This window comes from Nyctereutes procyonoides, unplaced genomic scaffold, assembly GCF_905146905.1.
Source record: "Nyctereutes procyonoides isolate TBG_1078 unplaced genomic scaffold, NYPRO_anot_genome, whole genome shotgun sequence".
In the NCBI taxonomy this organism is placed as follows: Eukaryota; Metazoa; Chordata; class Mammalia; order Carnivora; family Canidae; genus Nyctereutes; species Nyctereutes procyonoides.
In genome coordinates this window covers 14,333,484-14,355,360 of record NW_026575020.1, presented here as the reverse complement: position 1 = coordinate 14,355,360, position 21,877 = coordinate 14,333,484, and the positions used below count along the sequence as shown (strand labels likewise).

Genomic DNA, 21,877 nt, shown 5'->3' with positions numbered 1-21,877 from the left:
TAAGCTGAAGGCAGACACTTACCCGACTGAGCCACCCAGGCACCCCTAATATGGTTTAATTTGACACAGATCTCCAAAATGTTTCTAAACAGTTAAGAGAGACAAATTTTTAGTAAACATGTTAAACTGGGCAGATTGGACACTTGGACATAGTGCCCTGCTTCCACATTGAGTTGGCAAGTCTGGCTGGACATGGGAAGTGGATCTAGGCAGGTGGGGAAGTCAGCTCAGGGCTGGAAGAAGAAGGGCACCCCTATTCCAAGGCCCCCAGGACTCAACCTGAGGGTGTCACTCTGGTGCCACTCCAGTCATAGGGGAATTTGTTATCAAAAAGGGTTCAGGTACCAAACTGTATCATACACATGAGACAGACCACACTTTCAAGGCCTTTCTGAAGTAGCAATGTCGTTCACTTGTTTCCCTGTCTGCTTTCTCGGGAGACCCAGCAGAGGAGTTATGGCTCCCAAGGAGGAGAGGGTCAGGTGGGCGGAGGCCAGTCTGCCCTTCTGTAGGAGGTGTTACCTGTGAGGCATAGGAAGAGGTGAGTGCAGTGGCTTTGGGCAGTGTGTAGGGGGAAGTCCAATCAATTGCAGGGGGAGCGAGCAGGACCTGCGCTGTGTTTCTGTGGCCCTGTTTATTTGATAGTAAGTGGAGTCCAAGCTCCCACGCTGGGGGTGGTAGGTGATGAGGCTGGAGCTTCTGGAAGGGGCTGCATCAGAAGGGTCTGGAAGCCTTCCTAGGAGGTTTAAGTAGTAGCTTGTTTCTCAATTCCATCAGACCCAACCCTCCTTTTTATAAAAACATGTTACAATGTCCCCCTTTACTAGCCCAAAAGAAAATCTACAAATAATAGAACTTATGTACTTTCAAAAAATTTCAGTAAATTCTCAGTCTATAAGGGAATAATGTAACATAAATGATTTATAATAAAAGGTTTGTATTTGAATATGTAAACGTTTGGGATTGGCTATGTCAGAGGGCGTGACGAAGCGGTCTGATGCTTCCACTTGTGCAGTCACCGTGAATGTGACCCTGTAAATGCAGACTGACCGAGGGCCATTGCCATCGATGACTTGTTTTTCTGAGTTGGTGAATAACTCGGTAATGTTCTGAACGAAACAAAGCACGCTCTTCTCTTCAATTACATGGTCATTATGCTCCCATGTGAGTTATTATACATTGAGAATGTGCAAAAGACTTTGAGTTGACTGTCAAACAAAATTAGACAAAAGGCCCAGATAGGGACATGTGGGTGGCTCAGCGGTCGAGCATCTGTCTTTGGCTCAGGGCGTGATCTGGGGTCCTGGGATCGAATCCCATATTGGGATCCTTGCATGGAGCCTGCTTCTGTCTCTGCCTGTGTCTCTGCCTCTCTCTGTATCTCTCATGAATAAATAAATAAAATCTTTAAAAAAGAAAAGACCCAGATAAATATAGATTGGTTTCTTATCACGTGGCTATTGCGGGACCTGTCAGGCCTCCTGGAACCCAGGACAAGTCATCCCTGTGTAGGATCGCCCCACACTTGACAACATCCACAGCCCTGGCCCCGTCTGCTAAATACCGACACTGAGAACCTCTCTGTGGGTCTGGAGGGCCGATGAAGGTCCGAGGGGCAGTGATGGTCAGGCTTGTGGTGCAGCATGCCTACTCTGGCCACTGGCTGGGGCCAGGGAGGACACGGGTGGCTATTGCAGTCATCTAGGGGAGAAGTCAATGGTGGGAGAGGGCCGGGGACAGGTCTCCAATCTGGAGACTAGTCTGGTACACGCTGTGGGCTCAGCTCCTTGGACACATGGGCTGTTGACAGATGTTGTGGGGGTCAGGCAGAGGGGGAGGCAGGGGCAGGCTGGTTTTGCCTGCCATTCCACAGCAGTGGGTCCTTTAAGGGTAAGTTCTTGGTCTTCTCCTGACCCCGGATCCCCACGATGGCTGTGTGAGTTACAGCTCTAAGCTCAGCTTGCTCTCCATCCCCAGGTTGGATGCCCAGCTTCCACGCCTGGTTCCTGGGGAAGAAACTGCAGTTGCCCCTATGATTCAGACTCAGGGCAATTTGATTTTTATTCCTTAGAGCTGTGAGTACAGCCCTATCATCCTGTTCTTGCCCCAGTCATCGAGCACTTAGATCTCCTCTGGTTGGTGATGGGCGAGGACAGAGGTGACCACCTCAGTGGTTCTCGAGCTGCCTTTCCAGTCTGGCCCAGCACTATCTGCTTGACCCCGCCACTGGGTATCACTTCTGGGATGTACAGGAGGGTCTCTGGTCTTAAATGGTACTGTTATAAAACGTTTTAAGGTTTTTCTTAAAAAAAAAAAAAAAAAAAAGGGGGATCCCTGGGTGGCGCAGCGGTTTGGCGCCTGCCTTTGGCCCAGGGCGCGATCCTGGAGACCCGGGATTGAATCCCACGTCAGGCTCCCTGCATGGAGCCTGCTTCTCCCTCTGCCTGTGTCTCTGCCTCTCTCTCTGTGTGACTATCATAAATAAATAAAAATAAATAAAATAAAATAAAAATTAAAAAAAAAGTTTTTCTTAAAGCTTTTAAAACCAGGCCTTCTTGCTCCTAACTTTTTGCCCGTTTGCATGTGGGAGTATATTCATACACATCTATAGCCAAAAGTTATTGAAAAGCAATTTTTAAAAAATGTATTCATGAGAAACAGAGCGAGAGAGAGGCAGAGACACAGGCAGAGGGAGAAGCAGGCCCCATGCAGGGAGCCTGACGTGGGACTCGATCCTGGGTCTCCAGGATCAGGCCCTGGGCTGAAGGTGGCACTAAACCGCTGAGCCACCCAGGCTGCCCTGAAAAGCAATTTAAATCTTTCCCAAAGTATTCCCCAAAATTCCAAATGGTGGTTATTATTATTTAGATTTTATTTATTTATTTTAATGAGAGAAAGAGCATGAGCAGGAGGGGCAGAGGGAGAGGGAGAGAGAATCCCGGGCAGGCTCTGCACTGAGCGCAGAGCCCCACTCAGGGCCTGAGTAATAAAATATAGAAAAGAATTACAGAAAGAAATCCAACATGTATCTCAACTCAAGTGAGATACAGGAGAGTGTATGTCTACAATGTATGTCTACATTGAAAAGGCCTTTCTCAATGTAGACACAAAGGCAGAATTCATAAAAGATAGATTTAACTATTTAAAAATGCAGATTTTTTTCAATAGGCTAAGTGTAGCTTCCTTTCCCATATTGTCCACATGTACTTCCAGCCCCTGAGCCGAAACAAGGAGATAGACACCCAACCAACTGCACCACCCACGTGCCCCTCCAAATGGTGATTCTTTTTTAGTTTTCTTTCACCAGAAAGAGCATGGTGGGCTCCTCAGTCTTTTAACAACCTAACGAGGGAGCTGTTATCCTCATTGCATGCATGCATGCTCTAAGGAAGAATGCAGGTGTACATGTGCACAGACCACACGTACACACACCCCCATAGGCACACTTCACAGTCATGGCAACTGCCTGCTTACATTCTCTACTTTCTCTTTCTCAACTCAGCTCCTGTGAGATCTCATTTTTCCCCTGCCCTGCTCACCGTACATATATGTTCATTTCTCTTTTACCTATTAAGGGGATCCTCTCTTTGGCTCTTGCGTGTTTCCTGGGCAGAATGATTCTCCCCCTCACTACAAGTTTGTAAGACTGAGACCTCAACCGGCAAAAATCAAATTCTCCTTGGAAGGGGTGGGAGTGGACTGGACCAGGAGGAAGGCATTTTTTCACAGGGTCCGACATTGAATGTGGGGACCTCAACACTAGCCTGCATTAGGCGTCTTCTCACACGGTGCTTACATGGCCCCCAATGCACATAGCTCTTGCAGAAACATCCACATGTGCTCTCTTCCATGATCCCCTCACCTAATTCTTTTATGGGTACTTTTACACTGCTTCAATATCAAGTTCTGATATTCATAACCATGACTCTGATTAGTGGAAGACTTCAAAGCACCTTCTGAATCATTAAAGAAAGATTAAATTACATTCAGGATAGTTTCAGCATTAAGTGTAGCTGAGCTAATTTAGATTCTCTGAAAATTGGCAACATGATAAATGGCAGGGGCGCCTGGGTGGCTCAGTGGGTTGAGTGTCTGCCTTCAGCTCAGGTCATGATCCCAGGACCCTGGGATCAAGCCCTGTGTCAGGTTTCCTGCTCAGCAGGAGAGCCTGCTTCTCTCTCTCCCTCTGTCCCTGCTCCTGCTTGCTCTCTCTCAAATAAATAAAATCTTTTTTAGAAAGGGATAAATTGGGGCTCCCTGGTGGCTCAGCGGTTTGGCCCCTGCCTTTGGCCCAGGGCGCGATCCTGGAGTCCCGGGATCGAGTCCCACGTCGGGCTCCCTGCAAGGAGCCTGCTTCTCCCTCTGCCTGTGTCTCTGTCTCTCTCTGTCTCTCTGTCTCTGTGTTTATCATAAATAAATAAATAAATCTTAAAAAAAAGGGGGGTGGTAAATTGCAACTTGCCACAAGCCAGAGTATTCAGCTAAGGTCCACCTAAAAGCTCAGCAGAGTTAGACCACTCTGACGAGGCCATGAGTCCACAGGAACCCATAAAGACGCAGGCACATCTGGGCAGGAAGTAGAGCCCGAGTCCCATCCAGCCAAATGCTGTCACTACCCCGTAAATCTTCCGGAAATTCAAACAGCCGTTAACGTTTGCCGACGTTGTAAGTGATGCTCTCATAATCACTGCCATCTATCTGGGCTTGGCCATGGACAGGGTCATTTGGTTAATGCAGGATTCCATCTTCATTGCTTTGTAACTGGTTTTTAATCAGCGATGATTGCTGAGCTGGGATGCTGTGGGCCAGCTCGCCTGCTCTTTCCTCAGAGAGTGCCCATAAATATGTCACAGCAATTAACCAGAGACCTGCGGGAGGGTGGCGAGGGCGGCAGGAGAGCCAGGCGGCTTGGTGCTGCCACCAGCCTCTTCTCCTCCCCGAGAGGGGCTCCCTGGCCCCCATCCACCTTTCGAGGGTTGGTGAAGGGTATCGGCAGCCAAGGGATGCCCTCGAAGAAGCATCTCTTCCAATTACTGCTTTTGACTTGCCCAACAATTTAATCTCCCAGGGGGTAGAGCAAATGACCAGTCGTCTGGCTACTCTGAAATCAATCCTGACTGTCAAAGAAAAATTGACTGGCAAAGTGGAAATTATAAGAATCTTGAGGGAAGAGTCTCTATAATATTGTAGGCTGTATATAAAACCAGGCAAAGAAGGCTTAGCACATTGAGGGGGGCAGAGCACAAAACATTCAGAAAATAATACATAGTCATTTTGCTAAATTACAAGACTGTGAAGGAGAGGATGATGTGAGAAGGTGGGAAAACTTATAGATGTACTTCTGGTTGGGCAATCTCAAATGATCCTGATGAGGAAAGGTGGGGAATGTCCCTTAAGGTCCAGTGATAGCTCAACAAGCTTCCCAAAGGGACCAAAACACCACATTTTAACAGAAATAGATGAACACCCTTTGCTCAGAGCAATAGGTAATACAGCTCTTTTCATTTCCTGCCAGACTGATGAATATAGCTTTACTTTTTATTTCTATTTAGTGATTTTGAGCATATTTTCATATGTTGAGCCATTTGAATCAGCTCTTCCATAAGTCACCTATTCCTGTCTTTTACCCATTTATCTATTGGGTTGCCTTTGTCTTGTCAATTCATAAGAGCTCTGCATATATCATGACCTTTGACCTCTGTGTTACAAATATTTTTTTCCCAAATCTGTCATTGATCTATCTTAAGTTTGAATTTCTTTGCCATATGAAAATTTAAGTATTTTTTGTGTTGAAATATTTTTATAATGTTAGATTTTTTAAATGGCTTCTGGGTTTCTGGTTTTAGCTAAAAAAGCTTCTAGAATATACATGAATGGTATAGATTTTCTTGCCAGAATTTTACTGTTTTACAATTAAATCCTTAATCCATCTGGGATTTATTTTTATGAGTAGCATAGGTTGAAAGTCATCTTTTATTTTAATCTAGTTGAAAAGCCAGCTATGGTTGTACCATATATTAAGTAATCCATCCTTTTACAACAGAATTAAAATGCTCATTACATTTATCATGCAGTATTCTTATATATACCAGGATTTATTTCAAATTATTTATTCTATTCCTCTAATCTATCTTTTTTAAAAATTTATTTATTTAAAGATTTATTTATGTATTTTGAGAGAAAGCACAGCAGGAGGAGCAGAGGGAGAAAGAGAGAATCTCAAGCAGACTCCATACTGAGCACAGAGCTCTATGTGGGACTCGATCTCACAGCTGAAATCAAGAGTTGGATACTTAACCAACGGCACCACCCAAGCACCCAGTTTATTTAATTTTAATTTATTTATTTAAAAGATTTTGTTTATTTACTTTAGAGAGAGTGTGCAAGTAGGCATATAGGAGTAGAGCGAGGAGAGAGAAAGAATCCAAAGCAGACTCCCTGCTGAGCAAGGAGTCCAATATAGGGCTTGATCCCACGACCCATGACATCATGACCTCAGTAGGAATTACCAACAGAATGCTCAACCAACTAAGCCACCCGTGTGTCCCTTGTTTATTTAAGTAATCTCTACACCCATCGTGGGGCTCAAACTCATGACCCCAAGATCAATATTTGCATGCTCTTCAGGCTGAAGCAGCCAGATACCCCCTATTTGATTCTTTCTGTACTTTTGCTACACTGATGAGAACAAAGTCACTTGGGTAATTCTTGAGATTTGGTAATACAAGTAAGCTTAATGATCCTTTTTAATACATTTCTTGCTGTTTTGGGAGCATTTATTCTTTTATATAACTTGAATATTTATTTAAACAATTAAGAAAATTCATGAGGAATTTTTTTTTTTTTTGGAATTGTGTTTCTATGTTCTATATGTTTTGCAGTACATATAAAACTTGGGAGCACTGGGGCACCTGGGTGACTCAGTCTGCTCCCCTTCTGACTCTTGATCTCAGCATGGGTCTTGATCTTAGGGTCATGAGTTCAAGCCCCACGTTGGGCTCCACACTGGGCATGGAGCCTACTTAAAAAAAAAAAAATTGGGAAGGGAGAGCATTGACATTTTATTATTAGATCTTTCTATTCAGGAATGTGATCTTTCCATTTTTTCAGATCTTATTTTATGGCCTTTAATACTACTTTATAATTTGATTATTATAGATCATATACCTTTTTAAAGATTTTATTTGTTTATTCATGAAGGACACAGATAGAGAGGCAGAGACAGCAGAGGAAGAAGCAGGCTCCCCGTGGGGAGCCTGATGCGGAACTCAGTCCTCATACTGATGATCATGCCCTGAGCTGAAGGCAGATACTCAACTGCTGAGCCACCCAGGTGTCCCAGATCATATACCTTTCTTATAAAATTTATCCCTATGGGATGCCTTGGTGGCTCAGCGGTTAAGAGCCTGCCTTCAGCCCAGGGTATGATCCTGGGGTCCCGGGATCAGTCCCACATCAGGCTTCCTGCATGGACGTGCTTCTCCCTCTGCCTAGTCTCTGCCTCTCTCTGTGTCTCTCATGAATAAAAGAATAAAATCTTTAATAAAAAAATAAAATAAAATAAAATTTTCCCTAAATATTTTCCCCTAATATCATTATTAGGTGTTTATCACTGAGTAGGGGGAGGGTTACTGATTTGGATATATTTATCTTGCATCTAGCCACCTTGTCAAGGTTTTACATCAATTCCACTAGGAATTTTATGTATTTGGGTTTTTTTTTTTCTTTTTGGAAGATTTATTTATTTTAGAGGGAGAAAGAGAGAGAGCACGGGAAAGGGACAGAGGAAGAAGGAGAAAGAGAATCTCACGCAGATTCCAGGCTGAGCGCAGAGCCTAACTTGGGACTTGATCTCATGACCCTGAGATCCTGACAGCTGAAACCAAGAGTCAGATGCTTAACTGACTGAGCCACCCAGGCGCCCCTATGTATTTGTGTTTTGTTTCACTGGCATCTCTTGAAATTTCTAGGACTACAATCCTATCTTTGTCTTTTCCTTTCAACATTTATATTATTTCATTATCTTATTGCTTTCTTTAACCTCTAAGACAATATTAAATATTAAATGATAGCACCCCTCACCATTTCTTACTTTAATTGAAATAGGTTTTGTGTTTTGCCATTTAGGATAATTGCCATTGGGTTCGTAGAGAGTCTTTATTATGCCATATGTAATTGCTTCTTGTTTCAACTTTCTGGGGTTTTATTAGGAATAGCTGCTGTATTTTCAAATACATTGTGAGCATCTACTGTTATGATGACATGGTCTTCTTCTCCTTTAGTTTATTAATATTAACAGATTATGTTGATAAAATTTCTTGATATTGGAATATCTTGCATTTTTGGAATAAATCCTGCTTGGTCATATTATGTTATACTCTTGACAGAATACTGGATTCTCTTTGCTACATTTGTAGAACTGTAGAATTTTGCATCTGCTTTAAAAAAAATGGGACACCTGGGTGGCTCAGTGGTTGAGCATCTGCCTTTGGCTCGGGTCGTGATCCCTTGTCCGGGATCGTGTCCCACGTCGGGCTCCCTGCAGGGAGCCTGCTTCTCCCTCTGCCTATGTCTTTGCCTTTCTCTGTGTGTCTCTCATGAATAAATAATAAAAAAATCTAAAAAAAAAAAAGAATTTTGCATCTGAGCAAAATCTGTAGATGTATTTTTGTCTTGTTTCTGTATTGGGTTTTGACATCAAAGCGATGCTAGCATTATAAAACAGGAGCTTTCCATGTTTTTCTATCATCTGGAATGGTTTAAATAGCAATGGAATTGCCAGTTAGATAAAACTCATTTGTACCCAGTCCATTTTTCAATATTAGATCTTTAATTACCCTTTCAGTATCTTTTGTAGTAATATGTTTATTCTGGTTTTCTACTTTGATCAGATTTAGTATTTTCTAGAAAATTTTCTGCTTCTTTTAAATTTTTAGATGTTAGTCTTGCTATTCTTTCTCATTGTTATCTGTAGTTATGTGTCTTATTCCTCAGATTGCTATTTTTGCTCTTTCTTTATTCATCTTTGTTTATTGATCTTTGTAAAAATCCAGCTTTTGGGGTAATTTATCCTTTCAATGACTTCATGGCTTTTTAAAATAATTTATAAGATTTTGAGAGAGAGAGCAGAGCAAGAGAGAAGGCACAAGCAGGGGAAGCAGGCTGCCTGCTGAGTGGGGACCCCAACAACTGAGGGCTCCATCCCTGGACCCTGAGTCGTGACCTGAGCCAAACGGCAGATACTTAACTGCCTGAGCTACCCAGGTGCCCCTCTTGTTCTATTTTACAGCTTTTAGTTTCTACCAATTTCTTTCTAGTTTTTTAGGTGGCTGTTTACTACCTTAAGATGAATAATAAGTTCTTTCACTGAAAAATAATTTTTAAGGCATTTAAATCCATGAATTTTTCTCTGGGTACAGCTTTTTGCTGTATGTTACAGGTTCAAATATAATATGTGCTTTTGTTGCTTTCTAGACCATTTGTATTTTCTTTAACTTTCCTCTTTGATCCAAAGATGTACAGAATTGGGTCTCTCAATTTCTGTGCAGTTATAATAGTTAAATCACATTTTAATTATCTCTAATTTTATTGGATTGTGATCATGGAATGTGGCCCACAATGTTGCTATTTAATATTAATTTTAGCTAATATTTAATCATTTATAATTATGATTAACATTTATCAATTAATAAGTAATATTTTGCCACACAGTGGGCTTTTGTACATGTTCCATGGATAAAAGATTAAATGTACATTCTCTACTTAAAGATTCTATAGTCTGAGGATCATTTACTAATTGCATTATACAATTGCTCTGTCTTTATTTTTGTCTATTATACCTGTCTAGTTCTGAGGGAGGTGTATTAAAGTCTCTATAATTGTTTTAATTTTTATCAAGTTCTCTTTGCAATTCTAATAGTTTCTGATTTAAGTGTTCAGTTCTCCTGGTAATTGAGGCATAGGGTTTATCACCTCAATGTCCTCCTGTGTCTTTTGTCATTAGAGAATATCCTGTTGAGCGCTTTAATGTTAAATTCCTGGCCCTGTCTGACCAACTGACATTTCAATTCATGCTTTTTTGTTTGCTTTTCTTTGCCACCTCTTTATTTTCAGCCATTGTTGTAACTATAATAGCAGATAATTGGGTTTTGTTTTTTTCTGAACACACCTGTATTACAATGGTAGAAAATGTAATCCATTCATATTCCAATAATTATGGATTAAATTGCTAGCATTCCTCCAGTGCTATTTTACTTATGCTGACGTTTACCTTCACGTTGTTTCTTTTTTCTTTCTCCTGATTTTTGCTGAGTTGTTTTCTATTTAGTATTTTTAGTGTTTTCCCCTGAAAGTTTGTTTTTCTCTAGATTGGTATTTTTCTGCCTCTTTTTAGGGGACATTTAGGCATTTCGGTTTGAGTGCTTTCCCCAAACCCAGCCAGTTACACTCAACACTTTGGCTGACACGTGTCACCAGGCTTGAGACCAGCAGGATGTCCTGGGGATGACAGCTCAGTTCTGCCATTGAGCAGTCATAGGACCGAGGGCAAATCACCTGTCCTCCCTGAACATTAAAATGTAGACAGTCACATAACACACAAAGACCAGCCCAACCACGTGTGGGCCTCACTAGCATACAGTTGATGCCCTTATCCCCTACTCTCTCCCTAGGTTTCTGGGAGGAATTGAGCGAGCAGGATGAGGATGAAGTTCATGCCTCTGGCCTACTCCTCTCCAAATTCCTAAAAGGAATTTTTCACCTGAGCTCTCATTTCTGTGGGGTGGCGGAGGTTATACTCTGCTGTCCTCAAGGTTCACAAGACCCTGAGTGCTGATGCTTTGCCTGTGGATATAAGAGCTGGGCCTAGCACCAGAGTCTCCTATCTCCAGTCTCAGACAGAAAGAGACACCTTCTGTTTTCTCTTCTTGGACCTTTGTGTAGCAGAAATGTCCATTCGATAAAGAAGCTGAAATGAGCAGGAGACAGGACACTGGAGGAGGGGCCCAGCGTGGCCAGGCCAGCACTCTGAGGAAGCCTTTATGGGAAGCTCCATCCCATACAAACCCGGAGGCTTGGCTTTTATCACCAGAGCTTAAAACCCAGGGAATCCCTCTGGTTCTGGCCATGTCTTGACTGCTACCACCAAGTCTTGGAGCTTGCCCTCAATGAACTGTGTCTCAGTTCTTTTCTCTCAACTATTTGATAGAAAGCAGAAGTATCATAGATGATCTATTTTTCTAGACCTTTAATTTTGTGATCCTACACAATTCTTTTCACGAAGCAAGACTTTGACTGTGAGGGCAAAGGCTGGGCTTCCTGATACCCTTTCAGACTCCTACGTGAGGACCATGGAATTGATTCTGTGCCTTCTCCTGCAGGCTGTTGCTGAGGCCAGCAACCTGGACAACCACTTAACTCTGACACACATCTGCGGTTCCGGATCCCATGATCTCACAGGACCTTTGGCGTTGGCTCCCTGACCACCCAAGGGTTCTGAGGAGTTCTGCAGCCTGTTCTTCCACAGCAGTGCTCTCTTGTCACTTCATAAAAATGTTCCATCAGCTCCCTGGGGACAGGTGGAAGGGCTTCTTCTCCACTGGGGGTGGTGTGGCCAACACTGGTGCTAAGCGTTGAGGGGAGGCAGGTATGATTGGTGACAGCCCCCCAAAAACCAAACAGCTAACCCCGAGCCGAGCCCTCTTCTGCAAGTGAAAGAACACCAAACAACTCTGTTCAAAACAGTTTATTGTATTTTATTTTTTTTTTTTGTCAGACAAACACATTGATTTCTGGACCACAGTAGAGGATGGAAACCTTTCACAAACTTATTTATTTGAAAATACAAATATAAAATTATACTTTCCACATCTGTGATGTGAGAGACTGCCATCCACATAGTAATTTTTTACAACAGGGCTTTAAGAAAGCCACACACAAAGACCTGAAAGATGCTTGAGATATATATATATATAGATACATATATATGTATATATATAAAAAAAATACTCACTACCAAAGTTGTCATCAGTTTCATACTAAAGTATAAAAGTAAGGGTGAGGTCAGCCACAGTGCTAGGGAAAGTTTTATTTAGATACATTTATGTCCACATGAAACGCTTAGACTTGCATCCTATTACATATGGAATTCCGAGTTTACAATACACCATGAACGGCAGATTGGCTAGCCCACGCTACTCAAGAGGACACTCACAGATTCCACACAGGATGGTACAGTATGTACAGAATACAGTAGCAGAGAGCCTTCTAGGGAGGCTCTGGAACTTTTGTCTCTCAGACCCCATCCCCCGCCCCCCTCGTGCCCCTGCCTCCCGGAAATGAAATCCTGTCTGAGACAATACATTCTGATTATTTGAAAGCCAAGTGTTTGAATTAAGGTTGCTTCCCCAGAGGGGTGGGTTTTATTATATATATTTCTTGTTTTAGTTTACTTATTTTTTTTTTTGGTTAAAAAAAGAAAAAAAGGAAAACAAACATATTACAGTATTAAAGTATTGCTTAACGTACAGCATCTCCTTGTGTAGTGTCTGTGCCCAGGACTGGGCTGAGCTGATTCTGCTGCGTTTCTGCTTAGGGTGAAGGCAGAGGAGCCTACCGGTGGTGTCTCTCTCCAATGTGCTTCCCAGCCTGGGTCCCTCTGCTCACCCCCCCACCGCCTCCCACCTCCCTCCCTTCTCTTCCTTGGAAGTTAGCCCGGCTGGGCTGGTGAAGCACATTCAAGAAAGCACATTCTCCCCCGCTCCCCCCCACCCCCCCAGTCTCCCTCTGTCCCTGCGTGCCACTCCCAACCGATAAAGAGAAGTATGAGTTAGTGTTTCTTTTGTAAACAATTTCATATGCAATATAATACAGAAAGCATGGCTGACCTTCAATAAAAAATGTAGTAAACTATATTGCTTTATTCTTGATTATGCTGCAGTGAGCGAATGGCAGGATGAAGCAGTGTGGTGGTGGTGGTGGCTAAGTCCCTAGCCCTCGTTTGCACTAAAGATCAAAATAGGTTTTGTTTTTCTATATGGAACCAAAAAAAATTTTTTTCCCATAATCCCCAAATGAAAAAAGAACCCCCCCCCGCCAAAAAACCCCCTAAAAACCAAAAAACCCCAACCCAACCCAAAAACAAAACAAAAAAACTGAAAACAAAAACTGAACACCTTTCAGGTCATTAGAACCAACAATTACCCAATGATTTTTATACTAGTCTAGCAAGATGTGTGTAACATTCACTGGCTGTGAATTGCTGTGCAGTGAGACATTAAATTGACAGCAATAGAGCCATGCTACCTTAAAGTCCAAGCTACAAGTTCAAATTGGGATGAAGGTTATGAAGGGTAGAAACGCAAAGGCCTGTCGGGGCTTCGTTTGAATCAAGCCAATGAGCGACTGGGATAGAAAGCGAGTCTGTCTGGTTTTCCCAGTGGGTGTGAGGAAGGCCACAAACCAGGGCTGAGAAGGCTCCTGGGGAGGGGACCGGAGGCTCGGTCATCCCCGTCAGCTCCACGTCCGGGTAGAACCAGGAATGGGTCCGGGAGCTAACGTCACTCACTCCCCTCTGCTCGGGAGGAGAGGAGTTCTGGGGTCCCAGGCAGATGGATCTGGAAGCCAGAAAGTCACCCGGTGGCTATTTCGTGATTCCGGGGGGGAAAGCCATCAGCCAAGAGGGTTTCTCCCCCAGGGAAGGCGAAAGGTGGTTCCCATGTTCGCCATTGAGCTTAACTGAAACAAAGACAAGGCTGAACATCAGTGCTAAAATAATTTACAAAAATCTTTCAAAATGGACTTCTAGATGAATGGGGGGGACTAACGTGAACCTTAACCTAGGTAGCCACATTAAAACATATCAGATTTCCACGAGATTTGTGCTATGGGCTACTGGGTCTCTTCAAAAGGTATTATAAACATCTAAAACATATTCACACAGATTATCAATTTCTTCTGAGCATTCTTAAAAAAATATTTTTTTCTCTTAGTAAAATCATTTTAATATACCATGCCTCCCTCTTTTAAAAAATAAATTAAAAAAATCCAGTTTTGCATATCTAGCATTAGCATTTAAGGTAGTATGGCACACCCCTTCACAGTTGGGGGGGTGGGAATCTACAAAACGCCGTAGAGTCTGCCGGCATTTGAACATCATGAGACCTTGGGTTAGTTGAAACCACATCAGATCAGCAAAAATAAAATAAAAAGTTGAAATTGAAAAACAAAAAATCGAAAGGAAAAAACTGCCCCAAAATTATTAGCATTTTTTTTCATAAATAAGAGAAAGTTCTATCCTTACTGGTCCTAAATCTGAATAACTATGTCTAATTTTTTTTAAACCTTAATTACGTTATACCTATCAATATGTACTAGAAGAAAGAGAAGAAAAAAAGTCACTACACTAGTACCAGGACAGCACACTTACGAGATAGCCATTTTATACATTATTAACAGACAGTGATCAACAAAGAGTTCTTCTATGAGGTGACAGGGGATGCAGAGAAAGGAAGGGTATACAGTACATCACCAACATGGACAAAATAGTAATTAAATTCCCTAGTCTAGACACTGAATTTCTGGGAATTTATTGTCTTTTTTCTTTTTTTAATAAAACTTCTATTTTGTTATTGTATCACTTGAACAAGTTTTGATATTTTAAAAGCGCCCAGCATTTTACTTAACTTGGTTGTTTGGAGATAGAAAGAAAGAAAGAAAGAAAGAAAGAAAGAAAGAAAGAAAGAAAGAAAACAAAACAAAACCAAAAAACCCTCACCAAACAACCGAACATTTAATTGGAAAAACAGGATTTTTTTTTTTTTTTAAATGTCGTTGCTGTTTAATTGGAATTGAAAAAGGCTTTATTTATTTCTTTCTGAGTTAGCATTTTGGAGCCTTTTGTCTGAAGAGGCTTTTGCCCTACCATGTCTGTGAAGGTCTACATTAGTCTACTTTGTTAGTAAAATTTATAAAAATAGTAGGAGTGCAGCAGCTCTTTATAATAAATGTCGCATTCAGTGTCTCATACTGGCTGTGCCTTAAGTACCAAATTTATAAACGTAACAATTTAAAAAATATTAATAAAACGTCAATATCACATTTTAAAAAAGAAAAAATATCTATCCACACTACAATAGGTTTTAATGCCATCTATTGAGTTGTACTTCTATAGTTGCTGTTGCCGACCTATTACCAATATTAAAAAAAAGTTAAATTAAAAAATATCCTTCATCATAAGTATCTTTCCCCAACTGAGGACCATATATTATAACAGCCAAATGTTAAACATGTGCAAACAGGAAACTGTGTTTTTCCCACCAGTCACAGTGCAGCGATGTTTATACTTTTTTATTTTTAAAATTCTGTTTACATCTACAATAAATTAAAAAAAAAATTCTTCCATAGCCTCTCTGGTGATACTTGCAGCACTGAGGTATTAAAAAAAATATATAAACCAAAAAGGTTGCTTTCCTAATTTGTAAATAGGAAGTGAATGGAGAAAAGGTTTCATTAATGCAGGCTTATCTGCCCCTGGCCGGAGGGGGGCCCCCCTGGAGCTGAGGGGGGGCCGGTGGGGGGCAGGGGAGCAAAGAGAGGCAAAGTGTCCTAGGGACCTTTGGAGGTGCTGAAATGGTTGGACAATAGAAAATGATCAAATATTTAAAAATTAAGACTGAAAAAGAATGTCCCCCCACCCCTCCCCACCCAAGCCAAACAGGTGTGCTTTGAAACTTTAAATATGTTAAATATTAAAATTGTAGCTTTGTTTTTTAAAAAACGTCTTGGGAAAAGCAGTTTTTCATATTTTAAATAAAAATCTAACTAGACGGTAACATTTGAAGCTGTGCACAGACGAGAGGTTAATATGCTGGTATGACACTAATACAGTTCTTAGGTCTATCACACAGACAGAAGGAGCTAAACAGTGTTCTAACTTTTCCCGGGGGGGTCGTCCTGGCAGCGGGGTATCCTTCCGCCTGGGAACTGACTTGGTTATCATGCCTTCCCCTCCTCCTTCCACAGAGCATCCAACTGCCTGGGACCGACTCCCTCACAAAAATATTTTTGATTCTCTCTTTCTTAATAGTTTCTATGTAGTTAATGGAATTGTATTTACAACGCTTCTTTTTTAGAATTCACAATTTCAAAAAACCTTATAATATCACCTCTTTCAACAGAAAAAAAGCACTTATAGAAAAGGAGGACACTCAAAACACTGTCGTCCTTACCTTATTGCCGAAAATAGATATACTTAGGTTAACAAAGAGACGTCACAAAAAAGAACTGCTATAGAGTCTGTTAATTAGCCTACTACATCTCACTTCTTATACGACGCAAAGGAGAAAGTTTATGCCCACCTCCCGCTCCGTGGGTGCACAAGCTCCACCAGAAAATCCATACAGTCTCAGAATTGGTACCAAAATATTGAGAGTAATATTACCATCTCAGCATCCTTTAAAAGTGAGAACAGAATCAAAACGAGCAAAAAAATAATAATAATAATAATCTTTTTAAGAAAAAAATAATACCTTAATATAACAATTATACTATGATTAGCTTTCAACTAGATATTAAAGCTATATGACTACAGGACTAAGTCAAAATCACTACCAAATGTGATTCGAAGAGATTTAAAAGGAGAAGGGAGGAAGAGAGAAGAGGAAGGGAAACCATCAAGAAAAACAAAACAAAACCAAAATCATGGGTTATATACACATTTAAAAGCTGTTGTCTTATATTACAGCAGATTCGTGAGATGATGAGATGTAGTCAACCCTCGATCCGAAGTGAGCCATCTCTGGTTGGGATGGGGAGTGAGGCTGGTGGGGGTCCAGGTCTGATGACATCACCTAAACAAAGGGCCACTCAGAAACTTCGCCCAGTCTTGCCTGGACATCCAGGTATGCTCTGCAGGGTGCGGAAGGTCGGGGGTGCCCAGAGGAGAACATAAAGTGGGAAGCAGGAGAAGAGAGAAGACGTGTCAGGCAAACGTACTATTCATTCCAACTTTTTCACTAGTGCTTTCAAAGTACGACTGCGTTGGGCTCCTGAGTATGTCTGGAAACAGCCAGGCTCACAGCTTACTGGGATCATGGCTTGGGAAATCTAACATCTTTGCCACCCTGACACTGGGGAGCAGACAGCTCTGCGACTCATTTTGCTGGCTTGCTATTTTGCTGATCTGATACTGTACTGTTGGATTCTTGGGGGTAATGGCAGGAAATGTGGTCAGCAAATGTGGCCATGCTGGGTTTTCGGCTACACTGGTGAACTGCAAACTGATGAGTGATACTTTTTTTTTTTAAAAAATCTGGTTACACTTCTGGTTTTCAAAGCTAAATGTTAAAAAAAAAAAAAACTGCTTTATCTGATACTGTCAATGACTGCCAATAACTGAGAATGCGAATTTTAAAAAATAAAAAAAAATGATATTTCACATCAAGGACTCAAGGTCAGGGAAAAACATATGCAACAAATAACCAGCTTTGGTTACAGGAAATAAAAACAGGCCCAGGACTCCCAGACTTGCTGAGTCTCCCTGAATCAACCATGAGTGTCTCCTCTGTGGATGGCACTAAATGGCAGAGAATGAAGCCTCTGTTAGGGACAACGTGTGTGTTTTGGTTCCAACATGTCACTCAGTTGGCTCACTTTATCTGTTTTGGAGGGGGGTCGGGTGTTACCACCACTCTCTAGGCTATGTTCTCCTGCGAGAACAGGTTCCTCTAGCTGGATGCTGAGGATGGGCTGGATGCTCTTCCCTCATTCCCACAGTGGCCTTAGAGGGCAGGCTGTGGTGGGAAGCCCTATTCTGCCCTCATTTCTAAGAGAGAGGGCATGGGCAGTGTGGTGTCTGACCTTGCAGGGATCTGCTGTGCCTGGTAGCTGTTTCATCCCTTCCTCATCTGACTCCACAAAGGGCCAGAGCCACCTCCAATCCCGAGTTCTTGGAGTCAACAGTCCACTTTGTTCTCTGAGGAACCCTACCTCCCCTGGTCCCCCAAGCCCAGATTAATTAGTAGTGAGTAGCTCTCCTTCAAACTGTTAGTGGCCTCTGGCTCTGGCCAGCAATGGCTGGGTCAGTGCTCGAAGGGAAATGGAGGTGAGGCGTGGCGAGAATTCACACACGGGGTTTATTTGGTTAAGAGAGGCAGTTGCATTAGTTGAGGTGATTCCTTAGCAGCAACATTAGAGAAATCCAAAGGAGATTTATGGAGCTCAACTCAATCTGGTCCCCCAACTGGGCCCATCCTAGAGAGTCCTGGCTGACTTGAGGGCCTAGAGTAAACCCCCCTCTATGAGAGGTGTCCTACGTACTGCAAACCAAAGTGGCAAGTCCATCTCCAGCCTTTCTTCTCCTATGTCCCCACTCCCAGAGAGAAAGGCACTTATGCCCCAGCTGGGACCCATTCCCACCCTCCGCTGTCATCCTCCCTCTTCCAGAGAGACAGACCCACGTTTCAAGCCCCCAAACTGTGCTAACACAGTATGCACTTAGGTTTCCTAAGAGAACCCCTCTTCCTTCTCGGGGTTCTTCCCAAGAGCAAGATACTCATGTTCCAATGACACTGTGGCAAGAGGCTCCTTCACTGACTGCCCCCATCTCCCCTTCTCCACTCCACCCCTTCCATATCCCCATCAGAGTGATTTGAAAAAAAATGTTTAATTAACTTGAGCTCAGTTTAAAAGGTTAGGAAACTGGCAGGGATCCAAATCCACGTTACGCAGGTGATGTCGTTAATTTAATTTGCTTTTCGTGCGGTAATCTGGATAATTACTCAGTAGTTACTGGCAAAAATGTTTTCTTTTCACTAAAAGATGGAGTCTGGCTGTTTGACCGCATGAACCCCACCAGTTGAAGCCAGCGAGCTCTGGTAGACTAAAAGGGCCCAGGGACCTGAAAGGCCATCTCACAGGACCCCAGAGGGCTGGCCCCCGCCCCGGCCCCCACCCTCAGCCATGGCCAAAGGCCAGGATTCTCCTGCCTCTGGCCCCCTGGGACAGGTACAGCACCAGATCACCTTCCAGTTTCCTATGCTCTTGATTGTATTTCAAGATGGAGAAAGATGAGGGGTGGGGAAGATCAAGAAAAGGAATCAAAAGAACCAAATCAAGAAGAAAAAAAAAAGTTAAAAAAAAGGTGAGGGTCATGATCAAAGCTGTAGAAAGGGATGAGAGAATAAACGACTGGATTTTTTGCCCCCACCCCCCCGAAAAGGGGTTGGGAAAGAGGAGAGAGAGGTGTTGGCGCGATGAGACCAGGGCCCGTGCGTACTTGCATGCGAGCGTGCATACATGTACGACACGCCCGGCAGGGCGGAGACACAGGGCAGAGAAGGTAATACCTCAGAGTGGGATGGCAACAGAAGCACCTGCTCAATGGTATCCATTTGTAAAGGCCGTTGCAATCAAAGGTCCCTAAAATTGCACAATTGTTAAGGTCATCAGCACGCTATACATGGGAACAGATTGTCATATTCTGGGAAAGGAAATTATCTCTAGGACTAGACCGTGGTTGCCAGCATGAATATGTAATTCTGAGACACTGCGCCACAAGGGGCCCGGAGGCCATCCTCCCCAGCTCCGGGCCCTCCAGCCCCCACTTCCCACCCCAAGCCAGAGGCACAGGGGGTGTGTCCCTGTTGGGAAGGGGAGGCCTGTGCCCAGGATGGTGGGCGCTGCTGCCCTGAACCCCGGAGGGCAAAGATAACCAGGGTCTCTGCCCACTGTCCCGACAGCTCCAGCTGGGGAGAAAGCGAGCCCTTGCACAGACAAAACGTGATGCCACGTGTGGTCATTCCAGAAAGGCGCCACAGCACAGAGGTCAAGAGAACCAGGTTTTCAAGAACAAATAGGGTCTGTGTTTCTGGGCGTTGGCAATGGAAATAAGTTGTGCTCTACGTGGTGATAGATGTTCTCCCAAATTGATGCAGCTCTAAACTGAATAATAATACTCTGGATTTGGTACTACAGCTCATCTGAGGGGATTTGACTCATCAGACTACTGACTTAAGTGATATTGGCTTTGGAGTGAAATCATATGGACCTAGACTGCACAGGCCAGGGGTGGCAGCAATGTGCATGTGTGTGTGTAAGGCAGTATGTGAGAGAAAGAGTGTGCATGTGTGTGTTGAGTGTATGGGTGTACCCTCAAGTGAGTGCGTGAGAGCGTGTGTGCATGTACCTCTGTGTGTGTGTGTGTGTGTGTGTGTGTGTGTGTGTGTGTTTTCCACTGCTGGGGTGGGAGGTGGGCAGGGAACGGGTGCCCTGGTGGCCCGGACTGTCTGCACTTGCTCTGTTCTCTCCAGCTCAGCCCCCGGGGCAGGGTTCTCCTGTCAGGGACAGGACCTGGAACAGCAGACACTCCCATCTGAGCCCCAAACCAAACTGCCTCCAAAATGCTGAGGTTGGCTGGAATGGAGGGGGGCCAAATTTCTGTTTCCCGAATGGAAGGGACAGCGAGCGAGTGGGCTCAGGCACATTCATGCTCACACACACCAGGAGGGGAAGAACAATACAATCTGAAAACAGCATGCAAATCTGTTAAGCAAATTTCCATTGCCTGGATTAGTTAGATTATAGAACCACAGAGCATTACAAATATCAAATGCATCTGGCCTTTGCGGGGCTGCAGCTAAAGAACACAAATGGGAACTTACTTGGAACCTGGAAACTGGAAGAAACATTAGCAAAGGAAACCACCTGGGAGGGAGCATGAACCCCACACTGTGTCCCAGGGCCAAGTGCCGCCTCTGGACCTCAGGCCCGGGGACTCTACTGACCAAGGCTGCTATCCTGAGGTGTGTGTGGGGATATTCCCAAGCTCCTCAAGTCCCAGCCCACATGGTTGTCTCCAGAAGGCAGGGGGATCAAGCAGGGGGTGCTGATGCCGAGGGCCTATTATGTGGTAGCAGGTGACGTATCCTATTTCCATTAATTCTCACACCACCTTTGGAGGGAGGTGTATTTATTGTCATTCTGCAGCCAGGGAAGTGAAATTCTGACGGATTATAGGATTATATAAGAGGCTCAAGGTTGCATGGACCGAGGGTCTGGAGTGGGGACCTGAACCTGACCTGCCCACGCTCCTTCCACTCCATCACGTGCTGGTGGCTCAAGAAAAACTTAAACAGCCCTAGGTGGCTGATGGAATGTGGATGGGGTGGGGCAACCCACTGTCCTCTCCTCGGCCCCCAACCCCGGGCTCTTCTGGTCCCCTCTCCCAGGAGAGACAGGTGGGAAAGGAGGAGGCAGCGGGAGGGCAGGGGAGGGAGGTACTTACAGCTATGCCGTGGCCGAAGCCCGAGCCCGGCTGTGGGCTGGCCGCACTTATGTAATTCCCCACTCCGGAGTCCTGGCTGGCAGGGCCGTACAGGTCGGCGACAGGTCCTGGGCTGTTGGCCCCCGGGAAGCCTCCGGGCCGCGCGGGGTTGGAGCCTGCCGGGGAAGCGGGCGCGCCAAAATTCGGTTGAGCACTGTAGCTATTCAGGACTGGTGTGCAGAGAATAGAGCTGGGTATGAGGCCAGAAGCCAGGCATGCACCGGTCATTACAAGCCAAACACTCGAGAAAAACAGCTGAGGCCCAACTTCTAACACTCAACCAAGGCCATGCGAAAACATTAGCAGGGACTCAAGAATACTCAGCCCAGGCTACTACTAAGAAGCTCGGAGCTCCAAAAATAGAGAGAATAAAAAAACAATCATTCAACACACTACGGCAACCAACCGGAGGTGCTTCACTGCCCACCAAATTATCACAATAGAAATAGAGATATATATGGAAGAGAGAGAGGAAAAGAGAGAGAGAGAGATTTGTTTTCACATCTGAATTGGTGCTCATGCAGTCTTGTCTAGATCTGGGCACGTTGAGACAGCATT

The 21,877-nt window shown here is 43.8% G+C and overlaps 1 protein-coding gene across 7 annotated transcripts in view; it reads right to left on the bottom strand.

Annotated features, from left to right (window-relative positions):
- Positions 1–14,421: 14,421 nt before the first annotated feature.
- The window catches only part of MSI2 (musashi RNA binding protein 2), a 390,492-nt gene continuing 383,036 nt past the window's right edge, over positions 14,422–21,877 (bottom strand). For 2 of the 7 annotated variants that reach the window (XM_055318531.1, XM_055318545.1), the window contains exons 12-14: positions 21,281–21,489; positions 19,344–19,416; positions 14,422–16,905 (exon numbers count right to left, since the gene is read on the bottom strand). In XM_055318531.1, the coding sequence (XP_055174506.1) occupies positions 19,375–19,416; positions 21,281–21,489 (251 nt within the window). In that variant the 3' untranslated portion in view covers positions 14,422–16,905; positions 19,344–19,374. The remainder of the gene's footprint in view (positions 16,906–19,343; positions 19,417–21,280; positions 21,490–21,877) is intronic. The other 5 variants (XM_055318554.1, XM_055318563.1, XM_055318573.1 and 2 more) reach the window with 3 other exon arrangements.